General features: G+C 43.7%; 1 protein-coding gene across 1 annotated transcript in view; it reads right to left on the reverse strand.

Moving 5' to 3' along the window:
* Positions 1 to 11,518, reverse strand: part of slc35f1 (solute carrier family 35 member F1) — a 172,106-nt gene that overhangs the window by 36,107 nt on the left and 124,481 nt on the right. Inside the window, exons 4-6 of the mRNA XM_070435830.1 lie at positions 5,163 to 5,322; positions 4,034 to 4,190; positions 2,499 to 2,551 (exon numbers count right to left, since the gene is read on the reverse strand). Of these exons, the coding sequence (XP_070291931.1) occupies positions 2,499 to 2,551; positions 4,034 to 4,190; positions 5,163 to 5,322 (370 nt within the window). The remainder of the gene's footprint in view (positions 1 to 2,498; positions 2,552 to 4,033; positions 4,191 to 5,162; positions 5,323 to 11,518) is intronic.

Here is an 11,518-nt window from a genome sequence, read left to right on the forward strand (position 1 = left end):
TTTTTCAGGATAAAAAATAAAGAGAATGGAGATAAGCACAGGCAAAATCCACCAGACACTGGGAGATGAATTCACCTTTCAGCAGGACTATAACCTAAAACAAGGCCAAATCTACACTGGAGTTGCTTAAATCTACTTGAAAATCTATGGCAAAACCTGAAAATGGGTTGTCTAGCAATGATCAACAACCAAACTTGACAGAGCTTGAAGCATTTTTAAAAAAGATAACTGGGAAAATGTTGCACAATCCAGGTGTGGAAAAGCCTTAGAGATTACCCAGAAAGACTCACAGTTGTAATCACTGCCAAAAGGTTATTCTACAAAGAATTGACTCAGGGTTGTGAATACTTATGTAAATGAGATATTTCTGTATTTCATTTTCAACAAATTTGCTACATTTTCTAAAAACATGTTTTCACTTTGCCATTATGAGGTATTGTGTGTAATGGGTGAGGGAAAAAATATATTTAATCAATTTTGAATTCATGCTGTAACACAAACATGAGGAATAAGTCAAGGGGTATGAATACTTTCTGAAGCACTGTAAATGAACCTTTGTTTTCACCTTCCTTATGACCAATAAGTGATTATTAAAAACACAACTCTCCATGTGTTAAGCTTCAGGATGGAAAAAACAATATGATCACACCAAGTCTTTGGAGGACGCACACATTTCTCCAATACATTTTACATGACCAAGTCCTCCTCATTTTTATAGGTAGCACAATCTTAGCTGAGCAGATCTCTCCTTCTGGCACCTGCTGTGTTGCCCCACCATGGCAGTGACAGTTAATGACGTGCACCTCAAGCCACCACAGACTGGCTAATGCATCTGTGACAAGCTAGCATCTCCTGGGACGCTACCCAAACCCCACTATTGTGCATCAGCACACGCCCTCGCTTGCTCAATCAAAAGAAATGGGTGAATTGGAGTGAATTAAGGACCTAGTCACTTGCAATTGCTTTTGGAGAGCGGCGAATTGCACGTCATAGATTTGGTTCCTAAGAAAGTAATTGAAAATTGGGCATCTTCATGGGCTACTATATATCATGTTGTCATGATAGTTTATTGTATTTGAAATATTCTTTAACAATTAACTGAAACTTAGACAACTTCAAGGGAAGATTCTAGAATTAGGTGCTGTTAAAATATTCTGATTTGTGTCTGAACTAAAAGTCCTAATACGACATATCACTTTGACAGAAGTCATGTCAGAAAAGCATTGGGAAAAAGTGACGTACAGAGGAGCACTACAGAGGTGAAGCCACTGTCCACATAAGACGGTACAGACCCACATCAATCCGAGTCCTATTGTTTTGAAAAAATATTTTGGCACTCTGAATAAAGTAAACTTATCATCTGACCATATCTTGTGATTTCTTTAGTCTTTATCAGCCCCAAATGTTTTTTATCACTTCTACAGGCGGCAGGACTTTTAGCATAGCCCCTTGTACACCCCTGCTGGCTTACTCCTACTAGCTAACAACAGCTGCTGTATGCTGTACAATAGCACCCTGCTGGCTTACTCCTACTAGCTAACCAACAGCTGCTATATGCTGTACAATAGCACCCTGCTGGCTTACTCCTACTATGCTAACCAACAGCTGCTGTATGCTGTACAATAGCACCCTGCTGGCTTACTCCTACTAGCTAACCACAACTGCTGTATGCTGTACAATAGCACCCTGCTGGCTTACTCCTACTAGCTAACCAACAGCTGCTGTATGCTGTACAATAGCACCCTGCTGGCTTACTCCTACTAGCTAACCAACAGCTGCTGTAAGCTGTACAATAGCACCCTGCTGGCTTATTTCTACTAGCTAACCAACAGCTGCTGTTTGCTGTACAATAGCACCCTGCTGGCTTACTCCTACTAGCTAACCAACAGCTGCTGTATGCTGTACAATAGCACCCTGCTGCTTACTCCTGCTAGCTAACCAACAGCTGCTGTAAGCTGTACAATAGCACCCTGCTGGCTTACTCCTACTAGCTAACCAACAGTTGCTGTATGCTGTACAATAGCACCCTGCTGGCTTACTGTTAGTTGCAAATCAAATATTAAGTGAACCGTTGATGTTATAAGTAAATAAAGTGCATCCATATATCAGTTAGACACCTTCATCTCCTACCTGTAATTCATGCAGCACAACAAGACCTTCGTAAAAGGTTGACACCACCCCTTAGCCGGCCTGTACACTTTTACTGTACAGCAGTGGCCCATCCATCTTAGCTCAGGGCCCCATCTCTGTCACCACCACTTCATTTGCAGAGTGATCTTCCAGTGACACCCCTTACAGCCTAACTGATTGTGAGGAGGATCTGACACCGCAGGGGGGGAGGAGGAGGTGTGGAGGCATCTCCGCTAGACAGGACAATCAATTCCCCCTTTGCCAATGTTTAATCATCCCTGTTTCATCCACTGCCACTTACTTCCTTCCCACATGCACGCACTTCCCTTTCTCACACAAATACACCACACACAGTAACAGTAGCTTACCAATCTGCCAGTCCCACTGCACCTTTAACAGCTCCTTGTGTTCCATGATGGCCCTGAAACAGAAAGAAAATTACATAATTCCTGTCAGGCACAGGTGAGATTTGTGAGATGGGGGATAAACAGTGTGAGTGATGGAGGGAGAAAGTAGGACAGGAGGATCAAAAGTCTCTTGACAGGAAGCTCAGTTTTGACAACTCAGCACCTGTGATTCTGACGAGGGACAAGTCCGTCCTATCAGAGCGAGGTGGGGTACAACCCACTGACCCTACGGAATGGATCTTGGGAATTCTATTGACGGAATCATCTGACTCAAGAGGGGCACTTACAATAGAAACAACATGGCAGACCATTCACCCCCCCCCCCCCCCCCCGGTCTAAAAAGAACACCAGCAAGAGACAGAGACAGGTCCCCATGCACCCACTGGCATGGGCGATGTCTCATAACCAGGGGGTTTCACCATTCGTCTTTAAGCCTCATAATGAGCTTATTAAAAAGTTAAAGAGTCACAATCTGATCTGGAGAGAGAGAGAGAGGCGTAATACTATAGAACCTGCTGGTGGGAGTATATGTTGAATATGGGGCATRTCTGTAGATATGTAGCTGGCATCAACGGCTGTATAAGATCAGATGGCAAATGCTACAGAACGTATACACTAAGTATTCAAAACATTAGGAACACCTGCTCTTTCCATGACAGACTGAACAGGTGAATCCAGGTGAAAGCTATCATCCCTTATTGATGTCACTTGTTAAATCCACTTCAATCAGTGTAGCTGAAGGGGAGGAGAAAGGTTAWAGAATGATTTTCAAGCCTTGAGACAATTGAGACATGAATTGTGTATGTGTGCCATTCAGAGGGTGAGTGGGCAAGACAAAAGATTTAAGTGCCTTTGAACAGGGCATGGTAGTAGGTGCCAAGTGCACCAGTTTGTGTCAAGAACTGCAATGCTGCTAGGTTTCTCACGCTCAACAGTTTCCTTTGTGTATCAAGAATGATCCACCACCAAAAGGACATCCAGCCAACTTTACACAACTGTGGGAAGCTTTGGGGTCAACATGGCCAGCATCCCTGTGGAATGCCTTCGACACCTTGTAGAGTCCGTGCCCCAGCGAATTGAAGCTGTTCTGAAGGCAAACTCAATATTAGGAAGGTGTTCCTAATGTTTAGTATACTCAGTGTAGATGAGGTTAACTTAAGGGTTCCAGCTTGCTAATGTTAGTGTTGGAGTGTTAAAGATATAGCACTACAGTTCTGAGTTTCTACTGGCTGCTCTTGTGGTATTGGTGAAGAGGGATGCTCTGTCCAGTATAGTATCAGTGAGGAATGACACACTAGACCTGAGTTCAAATACAGTTTGAATCTTTGAAAGACTTTGACCGTTTGCCTGCCTTGAGTGACAGATTTTCAGAGTTTGYYATTTTGGGACTATTCTATTGGTTCCATTGTACCAGACAAGCTCAAACAAGCTAAATATATTTGAAATGATTTCAAACAGTATTTGAAGCCAGGTCTGACACACACAAACACACTCACAGCTGAATGCCGCTGAAGAAAGAGCCGAACAGTCCCATCATGCCCAGGAACTCCACCCTGCTCAGGTTCTTAACGATGAACTCCTCACACACGTTAGAGATTCCATAGAGCATGGCCCCTCCCAGAACCAGCAGGTCCCCCAGGAGCTTATGTTCCCCTAGGCAGACAGAGTGCGAGAGCGAGGAGGAAATTACTAGAGCACAACATTACAATAGCCTATCATATGAAAGAGCTATCCTTGAGTTATCCATGACAAATAGGTTATCATATGAAACGCTCTTCAGTAATATCAGACTAAGTGGCTAGCCTATAAAAACCCATTAGTAATGGATGACAACAAAGCAGTGAAAGACATTGGCTGATAAGAGAGGTACAGACAGCAACTGGGCTGCAGCAACTTTTCTTAATTGGAGTTAATAAACTAAGCAAATTTCAGATACTGTTCACTTTATTGGGTTTGAAATAACACTCTTCTTAGTAACACTACTGTGTAGCTGGTAAGACAAATGGCCATTATTGATTGTAACCTGATACCAAAGTATTGCATTATCCCATTATCCCTTTATGAATAGTCATGTAGGGATCAACCGTGCCCGATCAAACAAAGATCTTACAGATACTCAGCACACATTTGAGATATAATATAACTATTCTGTCAATTCTGAGACAGAAATGAAACTCTAGCAGTTTGTTTGTAATGAAACTCTAAACTCCTCGGATCCAGAACAYGTAATATGATTTGGATTGGAACATTTATTATTCATAGTGAACCAAAAGTCTGTCTACTGGAAATCCAGGGGGTAATTAATGCAATAATGAGAGGGGGAGGCTGTCCATAGATGTGAAAGGCCCACCGCACCAGGGATAACACCGGGGAGTTGACTTGCTAAAGGTACTGAGGTTTAAACACAATGAAACAGTGATGGTGAACTGCACAGTGAGGACACTGTGTGTTGGGGTGATCGGGGTATTTGCGTGAAGGACACAGCAGACTGAAGGCCTCCAATGAGTCAGAGCAGTACACATGTATTATGAGTCTTTGTAAATGCTTCATTAAATGGTTATTCAATAACACTGTGTTATTGGCCCTTGGGGCAGTAAGGGTATTGTTTGTGTGTGTGTGTCTTACCTAGGCCCTGCTGTCTTCCCACCAGAACATCTGCCCCCACCATGCAGCCGATGCCCAGCAGACACACCCCAACGCCCACAAAATGCACGGCCTTGTACCTCACCAGCAGGAAGAACCAGGACAGCAGCAGCACCACGGGGATGGTGAAACAGTCTAAGAGCTGAGAGGCAGAGGAGAGACATACAGGGTTAGAACGGACACAATGAACTGTGGTTAATAAAGACACAACAGAACGAACATGGTTAAAAATCAGGGATGGGCAACTGGCCGCCYTTTGTAGGCCCCCGGATCAATGTCCCCCTCCCCCAACATAWTTTTTTAGGAACTCAGTCGGGGTCTCAACTTAATGTTGAGAGTTAGAATATCCAAGGTGCAATTTTGAAATTTGGTTGTGCATCATCAGTTTCTTTCTTGTTATGTCACTCACAGTTAGTCACTCAATAACCTCATGTCAGCTAACATGTTTTAGATTGGTAAGTAAGTCTAAACAGCTATCTAAACTTGTAGTAATCATGGTAGAATTACCGACCAGGAGGCCCCATTGATTTTATTAGTCACTCTCACTCAGATATCACCCCCGTCAAAGTTGCCCATCCCTGGTTTAAATGGAGTTCCAAGATACTGTACGCCACATAGACAAGAGAGACACACCTAGGGGGATGGTATCACAGTAGAGCTAAAAACCACCCCCACACAGAGGCAAGGGGCTGACACATAGGACACACACTGTACTAGAGGACAAGGTCAAAGGACAGTCCAACACTAATGGTGATGAGAAAGAATGAGGATGGAGAATTAGGGGTGGAGGATTTTGCRTCAGGCAGGAGAAAGGGTCATACCGGAGGGAGGAGAGGTAAGGTTTACGATTGCCTAGGGGACAATCAGCCTCCATTCCGGGAAGCCTTTCTGGCACTTAGTGGTAGAAGTATGGGCTCACCCTCGGGGACAAGTAGTGCACAGGACAACAAAGTGCTAAATTCAACCGTAGGACAGCAAAATGCCCCCCCATCACAGGCAGAGTACACAGAGGAGAAGAGAAGAGGTGGTGGAGTGGCTCTCCTGACAGCTCACAACATTGATGTGCGCAATTAATGTTTTGACACCTAGGACAACCCTGGCATAATAATGTGTGGTTTAATCGATTTGTCTAAACACCAGCCCAGTATGTCTCAGTCTCTCCTCACACCAGTATGTCTCAGTCTCTCCTCACACCAGTATGTCTCAGTCTCTCCTCACACCAGTATGTCTCAGTCTCTCACCGGACCAGTATGTCTCAGTCTCTCCTCACACCAGTATGTCTCAGTCTCTCACCAGACCAGTATGTCTCAGTCTCTCTCATCAGACCAGTATGTCTCAGTCTCTCNCAGACCAGTATGTCTCAGTCTCTCTCATCAGACCAGTATGTCTCAGTCCCTCTCATCAGACCAGTATGTCTCAGTCCCTCTCATCAGACCAGTATGTCTCAGTCTCTCCTCTCTCACCAGACCAGTATGTCTCAGTCTCTCACCAGACCAGTATGTCTCAGTCCCTCTCATCAGACCAGTATGTCACAGTCTCTCCTCTCTCATCAGGCCAACATGTCTCAGTCTCTCCTTTCTCATCAGGCCAACATGTCTCAGTCTCTCCTCTCTCATCAGGCCAACATGTCTCAGTCTCTCCTTTCTCATCAGGCCAACATGTCTCCAGTCCTCGCTTTCCTCCATTCCCACAAGCGCCACATGTCTCCGTCTACCTCGCCATTTCAAGCCGATGTCCAGCGCCACAGAATGTGTTTCTAATTGGAAGGCTCTGTCACCCGCTATGGTCTACGCTTATATTAAACTTGGTCTGTATTCATGAATAATAAGCCCATGCGCCTTAAGAGAGACCGCAACGGCTGAGGGAAAGCGAAGAAAGATAGAAAAGTAACAGAGCAGGAGAGAGAAAAATATAGAAAAATAAAGAGAGAAGGAAACGACAGGGAGAGAGAGGAAAAGGAGCACAGAGGAAGAGGGGACGAGAAAAGAGAAAGGGAGAGAAAGGGAAAAAGTGACAGGAAACAAGAGATGGAGAAGAGATAAACAGTGTAGGCCAGGGATTTTCTTGAGCGGCTATAGGTCGGGTGGACTGGCATGCAAACTGACCGCCAAGAAGCCCAAGATTTTGACTAAAAACAATAATTTCAAACCTTGCTTATATTTTGTATACGACGCACGTGTCTCTCTACTATGTGTGGGAAAAGTTTGGTAACAGATTTCCAAAATAAAAATCCAATTGGAGCTGATTTCTCTGTGTTTTTACAGCTTTCTGTGTTCAACAATAATAAAAGTAAAAAAAAATACTGTTTCTCAGAAAAAAACGATGGAGGGGGCCAAATAAAAACCGTGGGTCAAATTCGGGCCACAGGCCACCAGTTGGGAACCTGATGTAGGGTAACAATAACCATAGAGAACCCTGAAAGTGAAGATGAATGAGTTTAAGAGGATTGAGTCTGTTACTCTCATCTGTTCTCTCCGTGCACTATCTGTGTAACAGCTATGGCAAGAAACTGACAACTTCTACAGTGAGTTAATTGGCACAAATAATAGACATGACTTAGGTAATGAAAATTATCTGCTCCTCTTACAAATACCAGCCAACAAATGAAACCCCTGGCTTATTTAGTCAGCCAGTCCCAATAAGAACTCTCTGCTTAAACTCTACCGAATAAATCTTCATTTAATTCCTCAGTTTTAAAGTGTTATGTCCCCAGGCTGGCTACCTGCATATCTCTAACTGGAAGAGTGTGAATAGCAGTGAAGATAATGTCCCTAGCCAGCTGTTATAATGAGTTGATGAAGAGGCGTTTTCTCCAGATGTAACCACTGATCGCCTCATACTGGAGCCTAGCCAGACTCCCAGACCATTCATAACAACTAATCATTTCCCCCTTAATGGGAAAGTCCTTTATAGCACTGTTTTATGCCTTGTTCTCTCCATGACGGAAATATTAATATTGATGAGCATTGTCTAACCTCGTTATAGTTTATAAAAAACTGTTGAGAATTGTTGTGCCTATTCTTTCCTCCACCCTCCCTAAAGAATCAGTGGGAGAGCCAATTTAATTAAATACCAACATCCCCTGCACAGAGGAACAAGAGAAGTGTCTGACTTGGCCTTACACTACACACACCACCCAGTACCGTTGACACACCAGGCAGGATGGGCCATGGACTGCTTACGCCAAATCCAGACTTTGCCATCAGCATGATGCAACAGGAACTGGGATTCGTCGGACCAGGCTATATTTTTTGCCCACTGAGCCGCTTCTTGTTTTTAGCTGATAGGAGTGGAACCTGGTGTGTTCGTCTGCTGCAATAGCGTATCTGTGACAAGGACCGAAGAGTTGTGCTTTCCAAGATCCCATCTGCACAACCCTAGTTGTACTGTGTTGTTATTTGCCTGTTGTGGCCCGCCTGTTAGCTTGCAAGATTCTTGCCATTCTCCTTAGACTCTCATCATCGAGCTGTCATGGGGCCCTCATTGATTTTGTTATAATGTTTGAGTCATTCAGATGGCTTATGTCGTGTTCATATGCTATGACAAACGTGTAGAATTGAAGAAAACTATTATACTGTTCTCTCCACCCCTTAGCAAAATTTGTAGAATTACAGGAAATTGCTTTAACAAATGATCGTCTCTGCGACAACAGCACCAATGGCTCCGAGATCCTCGAGACTGCGCCAATAGCCCCGCCCACTACCAGGCAACCCCTCCCACGCTGACTTTGCCACCACTGCGGAGAAAATCGTAGGGGAAACACTCCATTACTAAACCAACTTGCCACAGCAGATCTGGAAAAAAATCTATTTATTTCAAAATATTTGTACCAGTTTGATTATAGCTGTTTACTGAGTCAATATTTACAGTGATTCCTTGAGCACACCTTCCTCTGAATGTTATATCACTTTCACAATATCCTCAGCTGGGTTACTTGAAGAGAGATCTACTGCTGTAGTCTGCTACTCTCAAATATCCGTCTCTTCACTGTGGAAGAAAGTCACCTATCACTTCTCTACCTCACCTCCAGCCTAGTCACTCAGTGAACAGTCACACCATCGCGATAGATAGATCCATCCTGTGTGAACGGTCTGCTGCAGGCCACCCATATGCTTGTCACATCAGTACGTTGGGCTGACTCTGGGTCAGCAAGGCATGGAGGTACTGATCAACTCGTCATGCATCCTCCAGTCTGTCTTCTGTCTGTCACAGGCAGACCACACAAGGGTAGGACGTTATGTTACGACTCGTTCCACTCAGACACACCCACTTCACACCGCCACCACTTCACTTCCAGCAGAACAATCAGCGCTCCACCACCACTGGCCCTGACACTCTGTGGAGACCGAGGTTCCGGGCTTGTCATCGATTGCCCTTCTTGAAACAACGATGAAGCGGAGTGGTCTCGAGTGGCAGACCGGATGATGTAAGCAGAGCGGTACCTGATGGAGATAGACCCTGACACTCCATCTGTTTTCTTCTGGCTGTAGAGGTAGAGTGGGGGCAGTGACAGAGAAGAGACAAAGACAGAATCCCACGATGTCACAGATCCCTCTGGAACTTTCATTGCGCACACCCGGCACCTATTCCCACTGATTGTGTTTATATATGTGGCCCTTTCACCATGGTGCTGTCCATTATTGTTGCTATCCGTTGGTGCGGTGTGAGTACCTGTGCTGTGTGTGTTTGGGCTTTCGTGGCTTTGTGGATCGCGCAGATATTACGGGTCTCGTCCCGTGTGATAATACTGTGCGCTAGTGTTATTTATTCAAGGTACTCCTTGGTCTTTTGTTTGGGTTTGCAACGTCTGGCCTAGTATTAGAATTAACGAGATGTTTGTCCTTGGATCTTAGTTCCCCGTGCCGCTCAGAACATTAGGCAATCCAGAATAATTTGGAGAAGCAAAGCGTATAAATAAACCCAGGAAGAAAACCTAGTTCACGCCCTTCAACTAGAAGCCTAGTACCTACACTGAATACATACATTACAAATGACCGAACACACGTGACACACCGCGCCACGAACCACCAGAACCAGAAAAGAATAAGACACATTTAAAATAATCGTTTTCTCCCCAACTCTCTTCCAACATGGGCTCCCGTCCACTGGATACTCGAGAACATACTAGAGAGAACATTTGAAAATCCGCTGCGATTACGCACGTTCAAGAGATAACTGAGAGAAAGAGAATACAATCAATAATTTATCTCAGATTGTATAGCGTGAATAACACATATATATATACATCAAGGCTAATACAAATAGACAGTCAGGGTAAATCTGTATTTCAAGAGGGAGTAAACGGTCTGAGAATATGGAATAATTAAATAAGAATCTATAAGAGCGAGGCAAAACGGATTCGTCGAAACATATTATAAGATAACTATTTAATGAACACAAAAAAATCCCTCTTATACAATAAAACTCTTTTTTTTTTAAACCTATAAAAGCTCACCAAAAATTACATCAACGCAATAAAATTGATAGCTGATAAGACCGAAAAAAAAACAACCAAAAAATTAATCTTTAGTCCTCTAAATATTAAAACCACCACCACACCTTTAATCACAAATAGAACGAACAAAAAAAAAAAACGGTGTTGGTGTGTGAACAGCACAAAAGATCATAACAGAAAACTAGAGCAACAAACATGCTCATATAATAGAGAAAACAGAAACATAATATAAAAAAACTAATTAACCTACCACATCTCCAGCCATGAGGGCTCCAAAATAGGCGGACTCGTTGGTCATCTGGAACCTGAATACGCCGCGAAGGACTACTGAAGGACCATGACACACAACCACACGTCTGTATTAGCCTATTTGACTGATATGGCTGTATACGAAAGAGCCCAACCACCCATAAATACCACAATTATCACACAACTTTCGCAGCCTTGGCACTGATCCCAATATTCATCTCGCATCGTCTATCACTGCAAATACAATCATACTTGCGTCACAAGACCCACCCAGAAATGCGCACGGACTAGCCCACACCCACGGATCATAAACAACACACACTAATCACCGTTGAGAATACATTCAACATTCCCAAGCCACCTTCAAGACCTCAACAGCGCAGATTCAGAAACTAGAGTTTACTAGAGAAATAATTGAACTAAAATAAAATAAGAGTCAAAATATAAAGGTAAAACTACAGCCCCATAGAATTCACAACTAAAAGCAAGCATATAAACGAACGGCTTAACATACAGGGCCGTAGGTCACGAGTAAATTGTGCTACCCAAAGGGAGAGCTACAGGTCTAGTCGACCAGGTATATATATGATACATGTAAACCATGTAGCGGGTAAAGTGGAATCTACCCACGAAA

This window comes from Salvelinus sp. IW2-2015, linkage group LG28, assembly GCF_002910315.2.
Source record: "Salvelinus sp. IW2-2015 linkage group LG28, ASM291031v2, whole genome shotgun sequence".
Classification (NCBI taxonomy): Eukaryota; Metazoa; Chordata; class Actinopteri; order Salmoniformes; family Salmonidae; genus Salvelinus; species Salvelinus sp. IW2-2015.